At 37.2% G+C, this 27,745-nt stretch overlaps 1 protein-coding gene across 2 annotated transcripts in view; it reads left to right on the forward strand.

The window, feature by feature from the left end:
* Window positions 1-27,745, forward strand: part of LOC149539057 (ARM repeat superfamily protein) — a 373,217-nt gene that overhangs the window by 331,422 nt on the left and 14,050 nt on the right. For both annotated transcript variants that reach the window (XM_089800403.1, XM_089800404.1), the window contains exon 22: window positions 18,583-18,740. In XM_089800403.1, the coding sequence (XP_089656529.1) occupies window positions 18,583-18,740 (158 nt within the window). The remainder of the gene's footprint in view (window positions 1-18,582; window positions 18,741-27,745) is intronic.

Below are 27,745 nucleotides of genomic sequence, written 5' to 3' on the forward strand. Positions count from 1 at the left end.
ATAACAATAACAATGGAAAAATTATCTCGATAACATACTCATAACCTGTCTCAAGATGAAGGATTGCCTTGCTCATATAGATCTTTTAGTTGTTGCATGCATGTAATTTTAGCAATGTCAGATAAAACATTCTTTACTTTTAATTCCTCCTTCTGAAGTAGATTCTCGAACAAGCTAGAGGGCTATAATAACTAAAGTGACTTTATGTTATGTATTTGTTATAGTTACTCCTTAATTCAACTAATGATATGCACTTAGTAATTAATTATTATCAAAGTATAAAATAATTATAAGTCCATAATTAATCATCACAAATCAATTCCGACTTACTATGAAGTAGCCCACTGCATTCGCTGCTAGCTAGGGTGCATTACTAAAAATAGTTGAGTCCATCTCTATTAACCATTTATATACTATGACTACTATATCCTTGATACTAGAGCAAAACAAAGGTGCCAAATGCCATTACTATAACTGAGGCCAATCCAGGTGCCCTGCCAAAAATAGAAATATTGAATAAGTGACTTTCTATAAATAGTAAGTGTGCCAAATTGAACCAAACAAAGAACAATCTTGAACTCTTTTGTACTCCGAAAGGGAAAATGCCTCTTATTCTACCAACAAGGATGTAATGTTCTTGCGACTGTAATGTTCCCACGTACTGAGATCTGGCTGCAAACAATGGCTGTACAAGTGCTTAGAATGAGGGCCATACGGTGTGGGAATAGTGGCCATATGGAGTTATAGCCGTACGGTGTGGGGATAGAGGTCGTATGGATTACAGTCGTACGGTGATTACTAAGTCTACAGATGGGACCGTACAGATTGTGAATTGGGTCTCTGGAGGGTGGAAGCTGTACAGTTATGAGAATCGTACGATAGAGTGTCAAACAGAGGCGTGTAGGTGAAGTGGGTGTTGTTGACAGAGGAGTGTACGGTAAGGAGTCCGTATAGGGAGGTATGGAATTCGTACGGAAATGATGCCAAGTGTAGCAAATAATCGGTGTGTGAAAGATGCAAGTGTACGGTAGGGAAATTTGCCCTTTGTGTTATGGAAATGGATGAACATTCATTCATATAACCAAACACTTTAGATGTGAATAAGCCAACAAGATGAACAAATCTTCGATTAATATTTGTCACAGATGGTGCTCTGATTTGCCATATCCGAGTGAAGTAATATAGGCGACAGAATAGGGTGAGGGTTGAATCCCACCGAAACCGCAATAAGCCAAATAGGGAAGATCCTTCACTTCTGAAAGGGCGAACAACAGAGAATTCTAAATAGGAGTTTGCAGTACAAAGAGATAATCTAGAATGCATACCTACAGACATCCTACAAGCCATGCTTAAATACCCGTCAGGAAACCTTTCCTAGGGTGTACAAAGATAGCAGACGGCGACACAAACTACGAAAAAAAAAAAAAAAATGGGTCTGAGATCATGAAATCAAGCAGCCCACTACAAAAGTTTAATTTATTATTTATTTTATAACGGGAACATTACAGTCCTCCCGTCCCAAAGTTTGCTTGCCCTCAAACAAATGCAATGTCGGGTGTTGGAGAATGTGCTCACCTTTCCACGTTGCGTCGTCCAATGGTAGGTGTCGCCAGGGTACCAAGTATTCCCTCACAATGCGTTTTCGTAGGGTCTTTTCACATACTTCGAAGATCTCAACTGGTTCCAAAATGAGCTTTCCCTCTTCATTGAGTGGCGGAAGGTCAATAGCAACTGTGACATTTTTCCCTATGGTTTTCTTCAGACAAGAAACATGGAAGACATTATGAATGCGGCTTCCCTCTGGAAGTTCCAGTTCGTACACTACACCAATGTGACGAACCACACGATAGGGGCCATAAAATCGTGGCTTCAATTTTTCCTTTCTTGTTCCCTCTAATGAAGATTGTCGATATGGTTGAAGCCGGAGATAGACCAAATCCCCCACTTCAAAACTCCTCTCTATTTTGTGTCTGTCGACATACATCTTTTGTTGATTTTGTGCCTATTGTAGGTTTTCTTTCGAGCACCTCAGTATGTCTTGTTCCTTCTCAAGCCAGTTCCTCGTCCTTGGTGCATGACTATCACCCAGAACCATGTCGATGAAGGAGAGGGGTTCATACCTGTACAGAGCTTTGAATGGTGCCATCCCGATGGACATATGGTATGTGGTATTGTAGCAATATTCCCCTAGATGGATCCATTTTACCCACGTTCGCTATTGTGCCGAAACATATTTCCAAAGGTAGCCTTTGAGCCATTTGTTCACAATCTCAGTTTGTCTATCCGTCTGCGGGTGGTAACTCATACTTGGCAATAATTTTGCCCCTACCGTCCGAAATAGTTCTGTCCAGAAGATATTGATGGATCGTCTATCCCGATCATTGACGATGTTTCGAGGTAACCCGCGCAGATGAAAAACTTCTCTAAAGAACAGATCAGCAACTTGTACGGCCTAAAGGTCGGAGGGGATGGCGAAGAAATGTGCATACTTTGTCAATCTGTCAACCGCTACCTTGGGAAGCCCTGTTATGAAATCCATTGATATACTTTCCCACTTATGTTCGGGAATTGGCAAAGGTTGTAGCAGCCTGGCAGGAAGAGTATGTTCGGACTTGTTTTGTTGGCAGACCGTACACTCTCTTACATACTGCAACATGTCCCCTTTAAGTCCTTTCCATGAAAACCTCTCCCAAAGACTTCTATAAGTTTTGAGGAAACTCGGGTGTCCAGCTAGAGGTGAGTCGTGTACTTCCTTGAAGATTTTCTACTTCAATTTGGATTTTGGCACCAAATATATCTGGTCTTTATAGTAGATGATGTCATCCACCACTTTGTATCATTCATCATGAGTGTGGCCATCCATTATTTCACGTGCAAATGTATTTTTGGAATATTCCACTAACAGATGTGCCTTCCAGTCAACTGAAATCTGGTCTAGTGAGCAGATGGTGGGTTTTTTAGACAAGGCATCTACAACTACATTGTTCTTCCCTTTCACATATTCAATGTCAAAATCAAAACCTTGAACTTTGCTTACCCATTTTTGTTGTTGTTTGTTCAAAGCCTGTTGCTCCAGAAAATATCTCAGACTGTTGTGATTTCGTATGAATGACAAACTTGGCACCTACTAGATACTGCCAGAACTTGGTTAGTGCATGTACAATGGCCAACATTTCTTTGTCATAGATGGAATATAGGCGTTCTGCTAGCGTAAGCTTCCTGCTCTCATAAGCGATTGGGTGTCTATCTTGCATCAGTACTGCTCTGATGCCTTCCCTGGACGCGTCACACTTCAAAATGAATGGTCGAGTGAAGTCAGGTAGTGCAAGTATGATTCAAAGGGAAAACTGAAAGCAATGATTTAAGTATGAATCGCCACGTTTTGCCCAAAAACGCTTAGATTTGGAGTTTGGAGATCATGTTTTGGCTATACTATAGGTCTTTTTTACCTTTAGGTGCATGATATTATCATTGGAGGTCACATTTTTGTCATCCAATGCAAAAAATGTTGCATGAAAGGACAGATTGAGACCACATTGTTTTACAAAAATAGGTTCTACTTGGACATTTTGTTAAAATCACTTCATATATTGGTAATCTTTGACCATGTTTTGGGTATTCTCGTGACAAATTCGATCATTGAATGTCCATTATTTGCAAGTGTGGTGGAAGTCAAATAGTTGTTTGAGAATCTGGATTTGAGGAAGAATTGGTCATCATGTCTATAATTCTTGCTATTTTGGCTCATTAATCTTCAAGTAAGTGGACATTTTCAATCTTACTTATTAGTTCATGCTTATTTTGCTATTTTGTTGCATGTTTTAGCTTGATGTTGCACGCTTGTTCAAAGATATGCCATAATAAGTGCACTTCTACCTTTAAATATGATGAAAACTCTCATTCTCACACTTTTAGATTTTCCTCAAACTCCAAATTCGAGTTTGCACTTGAAAGCAATTTGTTTGTTGACATGTTTGAGTCTAAGACCAAAGGTATGTGTTTTCATTGTTTGGTTGTTTGCTTTCTTTTGGAAAAAGTTGCAAGTTATTTCCCAAGAACTTGAGCACGTTTCACTTCGCTCCACTTTCCACCATTTCATGCAAGTGCATCATTTCATGTCATAACACATTGCATCTCATTCTCCATGTGCGATTACATGTAATCACACCCTCCATCCACACTTACATGTAATTTCATTCTCCATTCCCACTTGCACGCATTTCCATCCTCCAAATCCAATTGCATATCACAATTACATGTAAATCACTTTTCATGTAATGACATCCAGAGAATATGACAAAGAGTTGGCTCATGTGACACCATCTCATATTTTGTATATTCTAGACAATGTTTTTGACGCAAAAATTGGACATGTTGACTTGGATGATTTCTTGCAAAGGATTAAAGCTCCTTCAAATCAAGAGATAAGACATATATTGAAGAGCAATATTCACTTGGTATCTACTTTTCCTATGGCTGCCCTGGAACTAGAGTTTGTTTTGGGATGTGCAAAATATTTCAGCCCAAATACCAAGACAATACAAAATAAAGATGGTAAGGTTATTATTAGCCTTGATCCCGAGGTTATCAAACAAACCTTCAAGGTACCTCAAAGTGTAGAATGTGTGGATTTGACAAAAGAAATGTCATAGGAGATATGGGATAATAAAAGGTAAGTTATCAAAAACATATAAACTCCTACTGGCTAGATTCTAAAAGGAACAAATTTTCAAGATGGCTTAAAACCCTTCATAGATCTAGTTTTAAGACAAAATGCAAAGACTTGATTACTCTCCTTAGCAAAATATGTGGTCGCAAGGATTCCAGTGACTTTGAGCCATGGATGTATAAATTCATCTTCCAAACCTACAACAATGAAGAACCTATCTTCTAGGTTGACCTTATCAGTACCACTATTTGTGAGCAGTTGCTTAATGTGGGAACCCCGACACCATTTTACATGAACTCGTACTTGGTCTACATCGCTGCATCTATGGGATCTTTCTTGGGTCTTTCCACCAAAGGGGATCAATTACAAGTTCCTATCTAGGATTACTATGATCAAATCACCTTGGCAAACAACAAATATCATTACAGGAGAGCCCAAGATGCATTTTTTGGATATTTCCGATGTTTGTTTGATAAACAGTTAGTAATCAAGCGAGTGTCCGATGAAGCCTAGGATAAGGTAAATCAATATGGTTGCCTCTTTCTTCAATTTCCAACTTTCACTTATTTAAGAGTTGGATACTTCACAGGAGAACCATGTAGCTTACCTAGGTATGCTACCGACAAAATCATTCTAATGGAGTTGACCAAACAGCTCATGGAAGTACAGTCTTATCAGAACTGATGGGGACACAACCCAAGAACAGAATGGACACAACAGAAAAGGGAAATTGTATTAACTGAGAAAATAAGCTAGTACAAACAGTACAGGGAAAATAAACTTCAAGACATGCCCTAAGGGCTTACAATAGCATAAATCTGGAGATAATTTCTCCTTTCAGTACCTCCTCTCAAACTCCACTCTGAACTGCCTTTTACAATGCCAGAGATCTCCTTAAATAGACCCCGGAGGGTTAAGGACTAGGAGTACATTCTAGAAAGTGCTAGTAGGCATCCACCGACCAAATAGAAGGTTCCAGAAGCTGCGTTAGAAGTCGGTGCAAATCTAGAAGAATTTAGAAACGGTAACCGAACTTCCGGGAGGCATAACTTTTGAACCGTAGCTCCGATTGACGAACCGTTTACATTTCCGGAAAGCTCTCGAAGCGCTCTATAGCCCTATGGACCAGCTTCGCTCGTCCCCCATTGTTCAGCCCTTTTCGAGGTCATTTAATGCCCCTAGCTTGACTTTGAAGCATTCTTAGGAGGTCTCCAAAACTCGAAAAACTGCAATAACTTTCAAATCGTGGGGTCTTTTGACCTGATTCTTTTTCTGGAATGCTCTAAATCACAATTACATTCATCTGGCCAATTCACACCTTCTAGGTCACCAAAATGATGGCCAAATTGCATGCTCCTATTTTATCAGGATTTTCTAGCTCACTGATAGTGGAACTGTGAGAGTTGGAACCTTTATTTGGCCCAAATGGGTATCCAAAAATGTAAACACATGAAACAGAAACTAAGTCTAAGTACATTTTTTTGGGTGACATAGGATTGCCCTTATACCTCTGGATGCTCCTGCATCAAGAACTCTCTGCATATGCTAGGTTTTGGTATTACCTCCACCAAACCTTTGGTAATTGGTCAATATATGATCAATTTAATGTACAAGGTGAAGAATATGGAGGCAAAACTTCAGCTTGTCCCATTAAAAATGTTCAAAGCTAGGTATGATTTTGATTATCGAGGAATGCACTCAATGGTCAAAAGAGGGTTCACCCATATCCATTGGATAGAAGATATTTGGATTGACATGCAAATGGAGTCGGATATCATGAGAATGGACTACTGTAGACTCACTTTCTAGTAGATCATTGATCTTAACATGCTTGAAATTCCATCTAATCTTCAAATTGAGGATTGTGGTAATATTCTTGATCCGGAATACCATCATGTTGTTTTTTACAAGTGTCCTTTTCCTATACAATGGTAGTAGAAAGGTGTATCCATTTTTGATAAATTTCAATCCATCTTGACAAATACCAAGAAATGGTTGAAGATCAAGGGTCTCAAGAGGCTGAATCCCAAACTTGGGGTAGATTGTGGAAGTTTCAAACCACCTAGAAGGAAATCTCAATTGGAAATCTTAAGCAAAGATGGTGCATCTTCCTCCATTACAACAAAATCTCTCAAGTTCAAGTTGAAAGGTGGAAAGTGATCTAAGTCATCTCAATAACCATCACAAGCACCTGCACAAGCTCAAGAACCTAATGAGAAAGAATCTGAGGAGGATGAAGAGGAAGATGGAGACGTTATGATCATATCTCCTCCACGACCAATAAATCGACAAAGTCCATCCATTCAGGAAACACCTTTTCTAGGTGTCATAGATGATGACAGGTATTCATTCTCTATTGTTTTCACATCTACCATCTCTACCTTAATGGTGAACACATTGGCACTTCCTATCTCTTCAGCAGCTCCTTCTATTCTCACAGTTAAGCAATGCAAGAATATGGGGAATATGTTTGAAGATTTACCAATATTCATGGAAGGTCATGTTTCCCAACTTGATACCTCAATCACTAGTTTTGAGGCATTCATGACAGAATCTTCTCATCAAGTACCTCTCGATACAACAGGACAAACTGAAGCATGTTCAGTCACCACGGAAATACAATCAGGATCAATATTGATGGTTGCCATTGCCCCTGATTTATCAAGTGAGGGTTTTAGTTTGCCTTCTTGGTTGGGCAAGATTACTATGAAGAGAAGGAAGGTTGTGCTGCCCCAGATAATCTTCCTATTAAGAAAACTAAGTCTAAATCTTTGAAAGATAAGATCGTTTCAAGGATCTTAGATGATTCCAACAGCACTAAGTTTGTGGAGGTTGTTGAATTACTAGTGGATAAACCAACTGAAGAACTTAACAGTTCAGATTACAAGTTCACCAAAATCAAACCTGGTAAGCAATCATGGTTGGATTGTCTACAAGATGCTCATGATGCACTTGCTAATATATCAAGGAGAAATCACGAGTTGTGGGAGAAAAAGAATTAGCTCAAGTAGGATTTTGCTTGGCTAAATGAGGTTAGTCAATAACAATCTTCACAACATGTAGTCACTACATCTCAAACGCCTCAAGAGAAGTAGATCGTGGAAGTGGTAAAAAAATGGTTTGGAGAGTTTGTTTCTGAAGGAGTCCAGGCCATCACAGATCCAATCAAAATTCTTGAACATATCAAAGAAATTAAAGAGATGGTGCATGACCTAATTGCATCTCTAAATCAGGAAGCTAACACCTTCAAGGAAATTTTTTATGATTGGGATGAAATCGCCAATTCTGATTTGGATGGCGTAGTTGCATGTGATGTCTCATCTTGCGAAATGTTCTATGGATGTCACAGACTCATGGGCTATAAAGAAGAGACACTGCAGAAACTTGTAACAAAGTTGCAGGCAGCATTAGAAGATTGTCAGGCAATAGAAACTAGGATCATGAGTGACTTGGAACAAATGAGATGTCAAGTTCTTAATGAGCATGATAACTTGGTCGCAATGGAAGAAATGACTTCAAAATATACAATCAAAGTTAATGCTGATCTAGATATTGAAGATTTTGGTTCTCACACAATGAATAGATTTGCTTTGTAGAAAACCTCAACAAAGCACCTACAAGATTCTTTTGTGGAAAAAGTTGTAAAATAAGGATATGCTAATGCAGTTAGAATAGAAGCTATATCAAAGATCATAGTTATGGGACTCAGAGTGGCCTCTAAGTTGGAAAATCAAAATTGGGCTTAGACTCAGACTGGGCAAGGTCTTAGAAAATCGAAAACCCTGTGAAATTCAAAGATTTTTAAGGGTTTAAAGATTTTTCATGCATATTTAGTCAATTAACATCAAATACACAATAATTGAGATAAATAGAAGCTACATAATACACATACACAATTTTGCATCCATCACTCCTAGCCTCAGGGTCCTACACTCAATCTCCTTGCGGTCTAGCCTCCTCAACTACCATCGCTACTACCTCAACCTCCCGGTCCACCTGATCAAATCACTCCATGTCTTCATCACTAAAGACAATATCAGCAATCTTTAAAATAATTGGGTGATGTATTGGTGCCCTAAATCTGTCTATGGGGAAGGCGAAGGTTGTAGTGAACAAAGACAATATCATTCAATTTTTGCACTGCCAACCTATTATGCTTCTTAGAGTGTATATGCTCGAATAAACTCCAATTGCATTCACATCCTAATGCACTAGATGGCTAGCTCAAGATGCGAATCGCAATCCTCTATAAATTTGGCACCTTAGTGGCAAATTTTTCCCACCATGCATCTAAAACAAGAAAATTTAAAATCAATTCAATAACTTTGACTTTATCAATTTAGAATGGTAAAAGACTTCGAAATTAGGATGTAGAACCATAGATTTTTACCAGGCATAAGTTTTGTCCTATTTTTCTTGCACAACTCTTGTGCAAATAAGTCCCCTTGAGCTTTCTTAAACATCTCAATCTCACGGACTAAAATTGTTCCAACTCTTGGATCAGGCGATGTTCTCTCTACAACATTATAGAAGCCACTCTACACCTCATCATCAACCTTGAAATGTGGGCTAAATTGGTATGTTGGATTAAGGAAGTAGGCAGCTGCATGTAGAGGCCTATGAAGTAGATTATGCCATTGCCTATCAATGACATCCTATATAGGCCCATACCTATCTCGATTCCTTGCAAAAAAAGAGTGAATAGGCTCCTTCACCCTATCCATGCCCTCATAAATGTAGCCCATTGAGGGCTTCTCTCTATCAGCAATTCGTAGGAGAACAACAAGCGGTTCTATGAACTACATTCATTATGAAAGTTGAAAGAGAAACAATCAGCTTTTAGTTTTTCTTTAAGAAATGAACAATAATTTATAACATAATTTCATAAACAAAAAAGTTGAAATGAGGACCAAAAAGAAAATTACCTTCACAATCTCAACAACTGGTGTCCAAATAGGAAGCTTCATCAAAAATGCTATCAGCTATATCAGTTCTTACAATGTTCTTTGCATATGATGATGAGATCTACTCCTCACTTACAAACATGGGTCTCAAACCTTCCTTTGAATCAAGCAAGGATTGTAACGTGAGAAAATTAGTTGCAAATCTAGTGACCCCTAGAGGAGACAACTCCTTTTGATTTGTGTATTTCCTATTGAGGTTGAGGACCCATGTATGATTATATATGAAATTACATACACTCCTTCCTTGCTCTACAATTGTTTTTATCCAAGGGAGTTTACGAAGATCCTCTAACATGAGGTCAATGTAATGAGTAACACAAGGGGTCCAAAATAAGTGAAGGTGTCTCTCCATAAGAAGCTTACCTGCAGCAACATAATTTGCTACATTATTTGTAATATCTGCTTCACATTCGCCTCACCCACGTTCTTCATGACTTCATCCATTACCTCACAAAGATATTCAACATTCTTTGTTTTTTCCGAGGCATCAATTGATTTCAAAAAAATCGTGGCACCTGAGGAAAAAGAAACAAATTAGTATAATGATAAATCATCAATCATAAATTCATAATTCATAAACATAATCACTTAATCAAAATTCTAAACTTCTAAGTACAAGTTCTACTTCTAAATTTCTAATGTCTACAATTACTTGATGAGGAGACAATAAAGTTGAGCTCCTATCAATCCAACCATCAGTCATGATGGCGCAACCCTTAATCTTCCACACCTCACGCTGCTCTTGAATTGCACCTTCTACATCAACCACTGTTTTGGTCAAAATAGGGCCTCATGGCTTGTCAACATTAGGGGCTTTGAACCCCAGATCACAAACAGTAGCAACATCTATTGCAATTTGCCAACAAGGGGACCTAAAACAAACTAAATAAAATTTGAAAAAATTATAGTACTATTAAACTTGGAAAAAATTAAAAGATATAAAATAAGCATATTATTGTCTCTTGAAAACAAGAGAAGTAAAACATAAACTAAATAAATAAGTACCTTGCTGCATTGATTGAAATGTTGTTGTAGATGAAGAAATCTCCAAGTGCCAATTTTGCATTATCATGCTTCTCCCTACTCCAACCCATGCTCTCAAGTGATGGTTGTGTACCTATAGCCGTGATGGAATCAAGTGTTGATCTTTCCTTACGAATGCAAGGCCCAATGGTCACACTTGTAAAGCAGTAGCTGTAGTAGGTGTACGAAATAATGGAGAGCGAAAACTATAAAATCCTTCTTGCACTAGTTGTGTCATTTGTTCTTGTTGCTTCTTTTTCTCCATTTTTTCCTCTAGAAGAGCTTGTATCTCTTGCATAACATCCTGGGGTACTTCTTTGCATTTTTAAGCATCATGCCTAGGTATATGTGTTAGGTGATACTTCAATCTATTCATGCCTCCCCCATTATATGTTACACCGCAATGCCAACATGTAACGAATCCTTTTTTGTGGCTTGGAATGACATGTTTCCAACCCTTACCCCTTGCTACTGTAGTTGGGTTTGCATCAGGATTAGATGTAGCCCTAGTTCCACTTCCACAAGGCTCACCCTGAAGCATGGTGTCAATGTGGCTGTTGTTACAATATGAATATATTATAAATAGAAAAAAATTAGCATTAATTGAGATTTTTAAGCTTTAGGGCCTTCTTAGTTCTTTCTTATCAAGTTTGTCATCAAGATAAATTAGAATATATCTAAATAGTAGATACTAGAAGTAGAAACTTAAACAAATGTAAACGAAATGGAAAATGAAAAATATTAATGTAAAACAATTTACAAAACAACATAAAGAAATGCATCTTGTTACCTGCCTCTTCAAATTTGCACAAACAATGGAAATGCAAGTAAGTTTGTAGAAGCCTCTTCCAAATGCTTCCATTAGCTCCTCTCAATGCTTAATTGCAAGCTACAAAGTTTTACAAACCATCAACAATCGATATGGGAGAGACAATCGGTTTGCTAATTTCTCTCTCAAAACCTCAATAACCTTCTTTAATTCTTTTCTCTCTATCACAAGCACTAGCAAAGGATGGAATGACCTTTTTAGTTCAAATAGATGTTATACAAACCAAAAACAAATCCCTAAACCTTTTATTTTATTTTTGCACTTTATGTGTGTTGCCGCCAGCGAGAGTCTTGAGCTTGGGACTCGACGAGTCCATGTGGACTTTGCCAAGACTCTGTTGAGTCCAAGGCTAGAGGCAATCTGCCTCGGAAAGGTGGACTCTAGCTTGAACTTGGTGAGTCCTACTCTGACTCGCAGAGTCTCGGAACTATGTCAAAGACAATGGAAATCTCAGATCTGCGTATAGTGTGTGATTCCATCATCAAGTTCAAGGCACTTAAAAATAATCCTTAGGATTGTTTCACTTCTCTTCCATCTTCTTTCTTCTCTTTTTCATGTTTGTAGATTGAAGAGGAGGTATTGCATGAAATTGTGTAATTACATGCAATACGATTTGCATGTCCTTATGACATGTAATTCAATAGTTCCTCTTGTTAGTTAGTCTGGGTCAGAGTTGGTTGAGTTGCTCCCACTTTTTCCTCCTTTTTCTCAACTCCTTTGCCTATACAAAGGAGTGCCCTCTCATTGTAAAAATCATTTTTATTTTGTATGCAAGAGAGCTCTGGAGAAATTGTGCAAGCCTAACTTTGATTGTGTAGTACTATTTCGGAAGAAAAGTGAATACAAAGAAACAATTGAAGCTGAACTTTGTTTGAGGCAATTGTGATTTGTGTAAGTTGGAAGCTTTGACTGTGATTTGCATTTGTTATCTTTGATTCAAGTGTTTTTGTGTTCTTGATAATAAAGTATAAAGAGTTAGGAAGCAATCAAAGTCGAAGCTTTAGCTAGGAGCTGTTGTGGAGATTTATCGACTAGGAGCTTTGACTGTAGCTTGTATCTCTTTCTCAATTCACAAAAATAGTTATAATTTTTTACTTCTAGAAGTCTTTGCACCCCAATAGTAAAGTTCATTCTTATAGCATACATTAAGATGGGACTTAGAGCCAAACAGATACACTTTAGGCTAGCCTTTGAGTTAGTGTTGGTTTATCGGTATCATCGTTTACAACTTTAGACAAAAGTGTAGTTTGAGGTTTCATCTTGCCCATTACTTGCTCTGCAGGTAAGTGGATTCTTTTCTAAAAGTTAAGAGGAAAGAATATTGGTAATACCCTTTCAGATCTCTCAACTTCTTGCTTACCTTGAGTTGATCTAAGGAATAGTTAGAAGGGGGAGCCTTCCCTTTAAGGTAGGAGAGAGACTATTTCACACGTAGTGGTTGGTCTACCTATTTTGTGAGTGGATTTTATCCAAAACGACCGGTTGCAAAATATCCACCCAATAGGATAGATCCTAATACTGAGGATCCAGGAGACATGGGTGACTTACATGATGGCATTAGGCAAAATGAACAAGATGAGCTTGCCTGTTGTGAACAATCAATCACAGATAGCATAGGTGTTGGACAAGCTACATGACACTCTTGATTGGCTAGAGTTGAGTAGACATAGCAACAGACATTGTAGGCAAGACAAAGGGAGTAGGTGTTACATCCCTATTTTTGACCTAGCTTGAAATATAGACGTTGAAGTTCACATGAAGTCAGTTGGTAGTTTAATTTGATATAATCTGGCGAAATGGTAAGATAGTTAGTCGTTATGATTTCAAGTGAAGATGACATGCTAGTTATTCGTTAATCGCGAATTCATGGAATTAAGATGAAAGGTTAACTAATATGATTATTTATAATTTATAATTTAATTACAGAGAAATTCCTTGCAGGGAGCTTGTCAAAGGGGGTGGAAGTATTGTCAGAAAAGAATTAGGCAGGGCATCACCATCATTGGATAGACAGGTAGAGAACCAAGCGATTTGTAACAGGACTCATCTCTGGAACTGCATGAGTTGTTAATAATTAATTAAGTTTAAATATAAACGTATTCTTAAAAGAATTTAAATTATCCTTCGTCGTATTATTTTTTTTAAATAGTTTATGCATGTGCATTTGAATATAAAAATATTTTGGCATCTTTATATGTTAATAAATTAATAGATTGATGTTTTAAAATACTTATAAGATTTTAATAAATTGTCGAATTATAATAATATTAATAAAACCTTTTCGCCTTTGATTCAACGTTTTCATATTTCCAATCGATGGAAATTCAAATCACGTGGAGTCTTGTAACGGCAGAAGGTGAAAAGCCGATCAAATCTTTTATATTGCCTTTGTCGTTTTCGAATGGAGGCAACCATATTCCCGTCTGCTCTTGCTTTCCACCATAGTCTCAGAGTTCTGCCTTCATTAATCTGAGTTTGACAAATCCTTGAAGGTATTTTGCCGTGAGTTATTCAGTCGACCTTTCTGCCCCAAACAACCATCGTCTGCAGCACCATTCTAAATAGCCACAATACCAAATATCTAAACATACGTGAATCAATCCAGCACATCTCTGAGCGATGGAAATACCGTAGATATTTGAAGAATTTACCAGTCTAGGCCACAGTAATCAGAGCCAAGTAAGGGTGTAATAAAATCGAATTCATTTCCTTTCACTCATGTTTTGCATCTTTTTCTCATTCTGAGTCGAGTTGATACAAAATGCATAGATTGGAGTCTTGTTGTTCTTTTCTTGTGCTCAAAAAAAAAAAAATAATGCCAACAGAGTTTGATTACTTTACTGTTTATTAGAAAGATGATCTTTTGATAGAAGCAAATTAAAGTAGTAAACTTATGATTCCATCTTAAACATTCTCGGTTGTTACCAAATTCCATCACTTAATTCAATTATACCTTTGAATAAGGGTTATGTTTTTAACAAACCCTGTCATTAATCTGTAGTTCGTGTCATGAAATGCTCTATTCTCAAACAAGTAAAAGCAGTAATAATGATCATGCAAAATCATAATCTTATGAATAAGATGTAACGAGTTCAGGCACCGAGGAATCACCGATCTAAAGATCTATTGATGATTAGTGAGTGCAATGAGTTGTCCTTTTCTAGTTTGCAAGTTGGATATAATATGAGTTCATTTGCTGTATTTGTGTGTATTGAGAATTTGTTTTTCAAGGATATAGATATTGAAAATTGGTCGAAGATATAAGCGTAGGAGACAAGTAAGAATGTTGCCGAATTTAGAATGGCCAATCGTGTTTTTCTTTCTAATGCAACTGTTGAATCAAGAATGTTCAATGTGTCTCTTAATTGCAGCCTAAATCGGGGTGGTCAGTAAAAGAATTCTAGTTCTTGGAAAACTACCTTAAACCATAGATGTTTCTTTATTCATAAGAAAGTATTAAACATGTATAAAAGATATGGATATGCAATGAAAAACTGTGATTAACTAATTCAGTTTAGAATGTATTACAAACATTCATACCCTACAAGAGTGAATTTATTAATATTAAACAAGCACCTGGAAATCACGAGCTTGGAGGCCTGATGAGGTTGAGGGAGCGTGAGGAAAGATTCATCAACAATAAGAACCAGTAATATCAGTTATGACATTTTAATAGATATCATTTAATATGAATTAATAATAGCTCATGTATATTCCTGTTATGATGATCTCTTGTTGCCAAGTCGTATGGCGTGTTATATATCATGATGCCCAGTGAATGGTAAGATGTTCCCTGTCAATTCCGGGTAGGGAGGGCCTTTCTCGTTAGAGATCATGTGGGGATATATATATATATTGTGGTCCGAGGTTGGGTGGTAAAGCCCCTGGCAATGTTACACCTCTCTCAAGATGTTAGATATGCGTCAAACAGAGATAAGCCATGAATTCAATTGTTTATCGGAAACAGGTATTATCATTTTTGTTTATGAGAAGGTAAGATTAATTTGAGGTATTTCATTGTTATCACCATTTTTACTTCATATAAATGCATATTGAATATAAGTAATTATCTAATCTTGAGAATTTGTCACAGATAAGCAATCAGAAGGAAAAGAAATCCGAAGCCCAAATTGATTGCGTGACAGCTGGAACCTTGATTGATATGGTGATATTGGAAGCCCTAACTGAATCCGTGGTATCAAAAACCCTACTTGAATCCGTGGTTGCAAAAGCCCTAAATTGAATCCGTCGTCACGAAAAACCCTGGATAAAATCCATTGTCACGAAAGCCCTAAATTGAATCCGTGGTCGCGGAAGCCCTAAGTGGTAAAGCAGTACCAGAAGCCCTAAATAAACCGATGGTAATTGATGCCCTAATTGAAGCATACTTAGATGAATTTCAGTCTCAGTTTTTCCGAGGTATGTGATTTCAATTTCTGAAGTAATTTCATTTCAAGTATTTAGTTAAGAAATTTTGTTTAACTGACTTTAACGGTAATCTTCTTCACATGAACATGAATGATGTAACTGCCTTCTTATGAAGTTGAAGTTAAAATTGTATTCTATGCTTATGATAGATGTTATAATTAGACCCGGAAAAACCGGTTGTTACAATAGGTCAGTATAATTTACGAACACTCAGAAGAGAAACAACCCTCTTTCTTCATATGATAGTGCATTTGGATCTCCTAGAGAAGACAAGACACACACGCATATGCACTACTGATTGGCCTTTACAACCACACTTCCCTTGTAGAGTGGAACAAGCACTGGTAGACCCATTATAGGGTGCTGAATTTCAGAATGCAGCGATGGCAGCAAAAATGAGTGGCATGCCCTACCTTGGCATGTTAGAGACGCCTTTCCATTGCCCCAGTATTGTGCACAATGTAGGGACAGTTTGAGGCCTATGAGAGATTGATGGCTTAGACAACAATAGAATGGTTATCTTAAGTGAGCTACCAACAAGATTATGTTATTTCCATTTGATGGCAGTGGGAAGATGAGTGTACAGACTTGGGTGAACAAGTTGGACATATACTTCACACTTCAACCAATCCTTGAGTAGAAGGCTATATAGTTTGTTGTGCTATATTTGGAGGGGCTTGCCTATGATTGGTGGCACTATGGATTGTTCGCATAGAATCATGATCTGATACACTCTTACACAATGTTTACGGAGTGATTTATTGCCAGATTCGATCGAAAGGATATGGAAATTATACTATAGAGATCTAGCTCTGATGAGACAGACATGTCACATTGAGACTTACATTAATGAGCTTAACGTATTGTAGTCATGATTCCAGAGATGCCTCCTAGGTATATTGTGAGGGCCTTCATTGAGGGGCTACAAGAGATATTACAAGGTTTTCCCCAGACCTAACAGGAGGCCATTCAAACCACACTTGAGTTGGACACTACACCACCACACTGCTTTATAGTAGGGTAAAAATCCTTCTAGGAGTATTAGAGTCTTCTTATAGATCCTCTGTACAAGCCAAGAGTGCACCACTACATCCTAGGTTAGATTAGGAGTTGCGTAATGGTTGAGGAAGCATGTAAGGGGCCTTGGCAGTCAGGACACAAATGGCTTGGGAAAGGCAAAGCGCATCTCATTGAGGTTCATTCAGATGTGGAGGATGAGCATCTTCAGGATATAGATTCTAAGGACAATAATGGTGATGTGGAAGAGGCATGTGAGGTTGCAGGTGGTAGCATTGCTATTATTTTTTCTGTTCCTAGTATCAGCCTTTCGTGTTGGAGCGAACTATGAAGGAGCAGCAGGTTTTATGCATGGTAGATAGTTGTGCTTCTCATAGTTTCGTCAATGAAAGCTTTGTTGTCAATAAGGGGCTTGAAGTAGAGAAATTTGATGGTTTTCTTGTCATGCCAGCAGGCTGTTCCAAAATGGGTTACACAAGAAGTATACCACAATTATTCATTGCGTTGTCTAATTACTCTTTCACAGATGATTATTTTGTTGTTGGTATTGTTGGTGGTACAGATGTAGTACTTGGTGTGCAATGGTTGAAATCTCTTTAGAAATTATGTCCAAGATTTCAACAAGATGGAATTGGAGTTTAGTCATATAAGCAAACATATCGTGCTTAAGGCACTAATGAATGAAAACTAGAGCAGGGCAGCTAGAAGTATGTTTGTCTGCTTTGACTTTGAGGCTGACAAATACATGGATAAAGGTTAAAAAATCAGTCTTAATTGAAGACTTTTTGGGTTTTAACATTTTTACTATCAGTAATCGGTTTGACACTTTTTGGGTTCGCTACTAGGTGGGTTCAAATTTGAGCTAGCATGAAGTGCAATAGCTTACCTCTGTACGATATGAACCCTTACCCAGCTCTTGATCACTACTGAATGGGAACATCACCATTAGTCTGTGATGGATTTAGCAAAACTGCCATATTTAGGTCTTTCTTCGTTCCCCTGCATCATTGCAGCTTTTTGTGACTTTGAAGAGGTCCAGACATACTTTGAGAGTCTCCTTCAGAGGCATAGTGCAGGATTTTGCATGTGAAACATCATTGTTTCTCATCTTTTAATGTTTGATTCAGGGACATTTCTGGTGTTTTCAATTTTAGAAGGTTTTCATTTTGGATGTCTTTGCATGTTTCATATTCAATTGATTGTTCAATTGGACCATTTCAGATCACAAATAAGAGAAGAAACAATCAAACTATAGGTTTATTTATTTTCTTCATTGTATTGAGCAAAGGATGGGTTCATATTTTCTTTTTTAGTAATCTTTTTATTATAAAGCATTATTCATTGAAAATATGCATCGATGGATTCTATACATGTTGTATTGAATTGAGTAGGTTCTGTTATGGTAGTTTAAAATCTCATATTCAATCATATTTTTTATTCTGACTGGAAAGTGCCATTCCAACTCAAGTTTTAAAGAACCAATTATGAATTCTTGTCTGAAACATCTCCCTGTAGTTTTAGTTCATTCAAATGCTATTATGCTTGTCTCTAGAATACCTCATCTAATCTGTGGAGGCCCATTTCAAACTGTTTAACATTTCCAGTATACTTGTATTGTAATTGTAATCTATGAATTTGAAATATCATGACAGGTTTTCTGGAGGTCAGTCTATCATCAATACTGGAGTCAGGATCTTGCATTCTGGAAGGTTCACTTAGTGATGTGGCACTGAGGATATGTTCTCATGGTGGGGAAGGCATTATATCAGGCCTGCTATATGCTCTGTTGGGTGTTTCGGCAATGACAAGGGTATATTGTTTGAGAAGACAACAAAAAATCAGCAAATTGAATAATTGTGCATGTCAAAAAAAGCTAGAAAGAACACTTAGAAAATGACAAACTTGAGTCTAGTCTGTTTGCACTTTTAAATCCAATTTTCTGTATGTAGCAATTATATCCACCTTTGCAAAATACCATATTTTTATTTATTGGCAATTGCATTTTATATCAAGGAAAGATTTAATTAACTATGACTTTGAAAATCTCAATATAGATTTTGGCATGCCAATAGACTCACAACTGGAGTTTGTCAGACCTCCAGAGAAGAGAGACTGTGGTCATTTCCAAGTTTTCTCTATGCATTTTAAAATAGTTGAAACATCAGAAAATTTGAACATTCAGTGTCTAGTCACAAGAGACTAGTGGAAATTGATGACAAAAGTGATTCTTGTAATAATGGAAGCATCACAAGAACTGCAATAAACCCCCTCTCACAACCTTATCTTTTCCTCCAACTAATAGGCTCAGAGTATTTATTATAGTAGGGTACAGATTGCATATACTTTCACCGATAATGTTGTTTTGTCTTTGTTTGTCCCCAGGCTGTAGGATATTATTCAATTTCTAGAAAGGGATATGTTGTTAGGAGCATATCTCTATCATTTCCAGAAATTGGCCTACATTTTCTTGTATTTAAATATATTGGTTTCCTCTTCTAATGATAGCATAAGAATGCAAGGTCTAATACACTATTTACCATTTGTTTCTTTAAATGGTTGATATTGGAACTTATCCTTTTTGGGTAGAATCTAAAAAGACAGCATGTTTGTGACACTGCTCAGACTGCTATGTTCTTCGCAAAGGCTTAGAACAAGAGCATCTCTATGTAAGCATGACCATATTACTGGAACATCCTCTATCTGCAATGTATTACTCAAAAAGTTCTGGTAAGAAAAATGCCCTCAAATATCTTTGTAGCATATCCTAGGCATAATTTTTTCCACATCTTTTGCGAAAAATGTGCTTTAGAACGGGTGATTCTCTATAGTCCCCTACTACTGAAGCCTAGAACGGGTGATATTTAAGACCTAAGCACTCAGAAGACAGAAATAAAGCATAAAAGTTAACATTAAAGGAAAGAATGAAAATAAGTACCGACCTTATCCAGATAACATATTAAATTTACCTCTAATATGGACCATTCACCATCTTCTAGAAAACTGGAGGGAATGCTTTCAAACTAAGCACCAACCTTATGCACGAATCATATTAAATTTACTTCTACATATCGACCATTCACCATCTTGGAGAAAATTGGAGAGAATGCTTTCAAGCCTAAACTACTTTCACTCTGGAGGACATGCTTAGAAGTCAGCTATGAAAAATTCCATAAACATGAGCCATGTATGTTTGAAGAGGAAGGAGAACTTCTATCCTCCATTTAAAACTTAGTCCGGTATGCTCGAAGAGAGTTGAAAAAGAATGTGGAAGATGATATGCTTGATTATTAAAAAATCTAGAAGAGGACCACTAGAGACCTGGCAGATTGATATTGATGTAAATGCACAAGGAAAGCAACATGGTACCTCAAGCTAGGATTGGGAGTAATCTTCCCCAATGTTTTTCAAAGTGTCAAGCATGCATGGGGATCAAACCTCAAAAAAAGGGGAGACACTATCCATAAGGATTTAGAAAAGCAGTTAACTCTATCAAATTAGGAAATCATCAGAACTAGAGCTGAACCAAAGAATGTTTAGAACAGTGACAAACCTGCTAAAAAAACACAATGAGGATTGCATTATTCTTAGAACAATGTCACATGTGATAGTAGTAGTTGCAGTTATGCCAGTGCGATTGCATAGTGTCAAGGCAATTGCTTTTGTGGCATTATGCTATCATCTTGTGAGATGTGGTACTTACTCTCACTTCAAACATGAGGCAAAGTAGTGGCAAAAACAATGACTTTTCACATTCTTTGACTGGTGAAGTTCTTCAATACATGAAAGGAAATTTACAATTTAATATATTTACAAGAAACATGAACCCAAGAAGGTAAGAGAGTAGGAGAGAAAGAGTTAGGAGTTCTAGCTGATTGTAGGAGCAAAACTATTTAATGATTAGAGAGTGTGATGTTACAAAGATTATTATATAGAGCTCTTTGTAAAAGATTTTGTCCAATAGAGAGTAACTCGAGTATTTGCCACTTCCAACTAGTTTTTTCCGCACTAGTCTTTCTAGAGTAAGTTTTTTGTCACACGTTTGGCTCATGTTCTTGTGATTTATTTCCATCTTTTTGACGCAACTGCAAGTCTTATTTTGATTCCAACAACTTAATAAACACTAGTTCTAAGACATTTTAACTTGTAAACCTCTATCAATTTCAATTATGACTGGAGTAGTATAGTATAGTGTTCTAATCTGTTTCTTGTGAGACACGAAATGATTGTGTTTAGTAGTAGAACTGTTTTTCACATTGTGAGAAACACTCCGTAAGACCTAGCTAAACCTAGACTGAAACTATAGTCAAAATTTATTGGTACACAGAGTATACAAGATTTTACTAAGAAGATTTCAACATTCCATGCTCAAAATACTAAGCGCCTATGTTTTTGCTCCAAATGCATGTAACAGACTGTCAACTGTCAAGCCTTGCATTCAAGATTTTCAGACATTGAAGAAAGTAAACTACTAAAAACAAATGAACACAACTTCCTCCTAGCTGTATCAAAGACCAGTATTTTGATGCAAATAAGTTATTACAAGAGTAACAATGAATGTTTTCAAAAGTAAACAATTAAACTGCATTTAAAGTTCAACACAAATAGACAGTTGTGGTCAAATAGAAGCTTGACATATTTCAATCTTCTTTCAATATGCTTGATGAAATTCAAACATATGGTTCACATTAACTTCATTTGGAAGACATTTTCTGCAGCATAAGAAACTATTATTCTTATAATTTATTCATAGGTTACAATAAACTACTTTTAGAGACTTGGGAAATAATATCATATCCAAAGAAGAATTGCTTTAAAAAAACCATTCTAAGGGCTAAAAAATATAAAAAAGAAAGGGACTTAAAGAAAACCTAATGCTGGAAGACTAAAACAATTAATAAAATACAACTGAAGCAGCCTAAAAATATGCCTTTATCCACCACCCAATATAAAATATGAATTAGCCATAACTAGATATGCTCACTGATTGATGTAGCAACTTACACATAAGTGACTTTCATGATTCTAGAACAAACCTTCATTATGAAAACTATGTATCATCTAGATCTTCTGAATAAGCCCCAAACCTTGACTAGCATGTATACATGATTCACACTTACTTGGTACTTGAAACTGAAATCCTGGCCTTCTGATACTTTTAGTCTGAGAAACCTTCTTTCCAATGCTTCTGCATCAATCCATAACTCAAGACAGTATTCACTGTAGTGATGGATCTCTCATATTCAGAATTCTAGTATAACGGAAGAAGGGATGTCTGAAGATGTTCATATTCAACCTGTAGAAAATCAGTACCTTGGAAAAGAAAATTCAGTCTAAGAATGGTAGCAGCAGTATAAATTTTAAAAAGAAAAGGAGAATCCGAAAAGAGAAGAATATGAAGTGCTCCTCAGTCTTAGGTTCTCTGATGCTGCAAAGCTGGAAAATCCTATTCTCTGTATCAAGTTAATGATTAGTCTCCATGCAAAGCCAATGCAAACCCACCCTAAAGGAATTAAAAGGGGTCCGGAGGGAGGGATGGAAGACAGATAATGATCCTGTCTCGAATCTAAAGAAAGTGTGTTGCATATAATGCCATCTTTGGGTGAAAACCTCTGTGTGGCTGGACCTAAGTAGTGTGAATAAACCAAAGTTCCTAGTCATGGACTCGGCTTGGAGATTTTTAAGGATTTAAGACTTGTTTCATGCAACATTATTGAATAAATTTAAAGACACAATAACATCATCCAATAGAAGCTAATTTGATCACATACATAAACACACATCAATCAGATAAGCACAAATCGAAATAATAAATTAATGACCATTAATACATTGACAGATAACCAATATTATCAAACACAAGTTTACATCAAGTAATAACCAAGAAGACAAATGACAAGAGTGTAGATAATAAATTCTTCTGCACAAACTAAAAGTTGTAGTGCACCTCATAAATAAAATAAGGGACTAGGAGTAGTGCCCCTAGCAGGGCTAAGGGGCAGCGCCTCTCGTGAGATCCACTGAGAATGCCCCAAGCGAGATTGAGGGGAACCCCTCTATTAGGGTCAAGAGGTAACAACACCCCTTGTTGGGGTCAAGGGACAAAACTTCTTACTGGATCTGAGGGCAAGACCAATTTAGCACCTTCAGAACTCCATAGTGTGCATCATTTTCTAGAATTTTTAAGATGCCAAAAACAATTCTTATAATTCCCAAAAATGCAATTTCCAAATCTCTTACTTGTCAAACAAAGCACAAGAACTCAAGGCATTGTCGTTTTTATTGGGAAGGCTGATGTTCACGTAGTGGTACTTTGGACGACTCAATAAAAATAACTTAAAACATTCCCTTTTTTATCTTTCTTTTTACAAAACCAAGTTGGTCGTTGGCTAATTCTTGTCATTGAGACTCAGGGAGCACAAAAAGCCTCGCAACTCGCCATGACTCGGTGAGTCACTTGCCTAACTCATACAAGTCCGAGTCAAAGTCAATTTGACTTGGTAGGGGCAACTAGAAGCATTGCTCAGCAAGACTCCATGAGTCATGGCGAGTCTGCGAACTATGAAATGAACTATTAGTAAATGTCAGCTATGATTCTCTTGTTTAGCTCTTTTCTAGGGGAAAGGAGATGAGTGGGGTGCCCCAATAGAATACTAGTAAGGGGGAGAGGATCAGTCTTGATACCTATGGACCCAAGAAGGGTTGAGGCCTTAGCAGACCAACCATAGGGCCTCCCAGAGGAGGAGGAAGCAGAAATAGATTCCGATGAGCAATAGATAAGGTAGGGATACCTATTGTGCTCCTCACAAGATTCAGCAAGAGCTTGAAGGCAATTTAAAAACCAAACTAGATTGAAAATGGTCTCAACCCTGAAAGGACGGGCCCCAAACTCTGCAAGAGTGATATTATGCAAAATGGTTTGCCTGCACCCAATAATACATCAAAGAAGAATCTGAACCTGCTCTACAGATGCCCAATCAGACTCTAAGAGGGAACGCCCCCAAATAATAGAATTGTAGAGGACGGTAGGTCTGATAAAGGTGTTCTTGAGGGTCATCTTGGACAAGGTATCTTGGAAGTGATGTCAAAAAAACTATCACTCAAGAAGGCCCAAAGAACCATAACCCTTGTTTATAAATGGCTAAAGGGCTTGTCTCATGATGAACCAATGGTCAGAGAACTTGATCCACATGTGTGTATAGGGTGAAGAGGTCTCCCCCTCAATGCCCCAAAAGTAGAAGTGGAGATGAGAAGTCTTGAGACCATTGAAGACCATAACCTTAGTCTTCCCCAAATTGACCGTGAGATGCCACTGGTCGCAAAAAGAAGTGAGTCTATTCTATTGTCTCTGGAGAGGATGCCAAGAGAACAACATCATTCGCAAAGAGAAGAATAAAGATCAAAACCTGCTGGAGGGAGCAACCATCATCCTCCAAACAAAAGCCCCCAACTCATCAATTTAAATCTCGAACAAGGTGGGGGAAAGGGAGCAGCCATGCCTGACCTCGATGGTACTCTTAATGAAGTCAAAGAGTCCACAAGGGGTCTTTAGACAGCTAACTACCCTCTCATAGAATCTCATGATAGCATTCAAAAAAATCTCTGAAATGCCAATGTCCCTCAGTCTCTGAAAGAGGGTTGACCTCGGAATAGAATCAAAAGCTTTGTGGAAATCCACAAAGCAATGATTCACCTCCGAGGAGCGGTGGTGAGCCTCCTCAATATTAGACCAAAGAATCAAAACATGATCCATGGATTGGTGATTTGATTTGAAACCAGCCTACCCTCAAACATGGAAACCCCGCTGGTCCAACTCCCTTGAGAGGAGAGAGTAAAGAACTGTTGCATCAGTTTGGAGAAGGTGTGGCCGACCATAATAGTTCTGTAATTATCAGGATCAAAAGCCAACCCCGCCTTGTGAATCATATGGATAATGTGATGCTACCAAGAGGGGGAAACCCTGTGCAAACCATATGATTGTAAAAGTCTGATAAGTAAAGGTGCAGAATGGGGAGCCAAGTTTGAAGAACTCAGCTTGGAACCCTTCTTTATCTGCATCTCTGCTGTTAGTCATGGCTCTGACCGCTTCCCTAACATTCATGCAAGTGAAATAGACTTAAAAACCTTATTTTATGTTAGAAATTTGTATACAAGATATTGTTTTTCATCTTATTCAATAAAAAAATCACATGATTTCCAATAAATAAATTAGTCATCAAAATCATTTAACTGGAGTGATCTAGATATCAAAATTGTATGGACAAATAAGTGAATAAATGTCTTTTTAAATTTAGAATATTGAGAATACCAACTTATCAATGCATTTTTGCCATGTCTTTAAAGGAGGGGAGAGGTGTAATAAACCACAACATTGATGATCATTAGATAAATTGCGCAACGTTATGGTCTTTATGAGAAAAGCTTTCTACAACCTACCATAGCCCATGTATGGGAAAAGAAGCTAGCTTCTGTCCTGCAAGTCTCCTGTTTGATGTGTTCACATCTTCCTTATCTCCCATAGTAATATTATTGAGTTGTTGATGGTTTTGGTACCATTTCTTTTCGTCTCCATCTAGCTTATGCTTGTTATCTATGTGTTGTTTTAAGTTTGAACATCATGGCGAATCCTAATCTCACTCGTAGCTTTAGGACTAAAAAGAAATATTTAGTCAGGGATATATTACAAAGGCAATATTTATGAGGTTAATCTTGAAACTTGCTAGTCTACTGAGAATGAGCTGAGCTCTTATAATTTATGAGAAAATTTTAGTGGTCAACCTATCGATCAAACAAAACTTGTTGATTGTGAGGTTAACCTCAAGAGGCTTATTCTGCTGTAATGACAAAAAAAGGCAGCTAACAAATTGAGGCAAAAATAGTTTTTAAGGGAAACACAGCAAATGAATTTAACTGGAGCAATTGCAAGTCACCTTTTTTGTTTTGTTATTCATTACAGATAACTTCACCCATGATCACTTATAACCTATGGTAGTATCTGACTCATTAGAAAACCGTTTGACTTTGATTGATGTTGCACTTATACTGTTCAGAAGTTGTATTGATTTAAAATAAATTAGGACACAGGTTAATCGAAGTTCAGAGAGACAAGATATTCTTTAGGAGTGAACAAAAATGTTGAAATTGTACAAATTTGGTAGCTGGATGACTTTTCACATGTAAGATAATTGTTGGAAAAACTATATTTATAGTATTCTCTTGACATGTTTTGAATGAGGTGGACATGATGCATTGTATGAGACACTTAGTGTCAAGGTCCTTCCGAACTATGAAATGATTGTCATAAGAGTTTGATGAACATTTGAAGAAACCTTTGGAAAAATGGATACTGTAGGGGTTTGCAGATACACCATGATTATATTTCCTTGAAATGGATGGTATAACTAGTAGCAAGTAGTACATTTTCTCATCAATTTTTTTGCGACCTTCCCTAATTTGTTTTTAATTTTAGAACCTTGTGACAACTTTGCCTCTTCAGAGAATGACCACTTGGCTGAAAATAGTCTCTATGCCAATCGGTTTAAATGTGAGGTATCTAGGAAAAGGTGCTTACATTGCCACTCTGTAGGTTGACATAATGTTAACTCCATGACCCAAAATCACCTTTGAAATTTTTAAGACATTAGTTTGTAAACCAGTTTATGATTTTCCACCTGATTTTCTGATGGTTGTAATCTGTTTTTATGTTGCATAGGTTTTTGCACCTAGTATATAAAAAGAATGAACTAAAATGTAAAATGCCTTTGTGTGAAACTTCATTCTATCCCCTATAACCTTGTTTGTAATGCTTTTAATCCAGTATGTTAAAGATAACATAGTTTTTGTATGCCTGCAATGTCCACAGCAGATGGTTAAGGATTAGAGAATTCTAGAGATGTCTGCTACACTTAAGATCTAGATGACCACCATTTAGGTTGCAAAATCTGCTTCATTGTGAAAAATGTGTTTTCTGCAAAAACCATCCAATTAATGCATAGATAGAAAACTCGCTGAGTTTTTCTGCTCGGCGAGTTTTTCTTAAAAACTTGCAACTCAGCAAGGGAAAAACTTGCGGAGTAATCGGCAAGCTTTTCACAAGAACTTGGGGAGTTTTGTGAAAACACTCACCCGTGCAGTGAAATCAGACGTCAGACGCCTAAAAATGTCATTTTTTGTTACCAGCTTGCATTTGCAGAATTGTGTTGTCATTTTTGCAGCTTAGGGGCAGGAGGATTTATACAAATATTACATTTAAGTATTACTGTATTTTCTTTCTTATATTTTAAGGGCCTGTTTGTTTCTTGGAAGTGGACTGGAATTGGGATAGTGTTAACCTGATTTTGTCAAATTCACTGTTTGTGTCCAAAATGATAAAGTGGAATTAGAATTTCAGAATTCTAATTTTGCCCCAAAATGAGGTTACTAGTCTTCCATCTAGATAGGTGGAATTGGGAATTGACTTCCAGGTTTACTTTTTGAGGATTGGGAAAAATTTAGAAACAATTATTTTTGAAGTCCGACATTTTTGAAGTTGGATGAGAACCCTATTTTTAATCCTTCCGAACCTCTCTGCATTTTTACCATTTTGTCGTCTTTGTGTTTGGAGCTTGGGAAATTCTTTTAAATAAATTTGTTTTTCATAATAATCTATGTATCGGAGCCTAACAAAGTGACTACCTCCATTCAAGTCGCAGAAAAGGCAGTTGATCACCTAGAAGCCTTTGAACCAATTTTTTGAATCAACCATCTAAAACTAGGGGGATAAACACAAGTGGGTCAACGTGGTGAATACACACATAACCCATTCAGTACACACATACC

The sequence above is a fragment of the Cupressus sempervirens genome, chromosome 9 (genome assembly GCF_028749045.1).
Source record: "Cupressus sempervirens isolate cs-2001-9-10 chromosome 9, ASM2874904v1, whole genome shotgun sequence".
Classification (NCBI taxonomy): domain Eukaryota; kingdom Viridiplantae; phylum Streptophyta; class Pinopsida; order Cupressales; family Cupressaceae; genus Cupressus; species Cupressus sempervirens.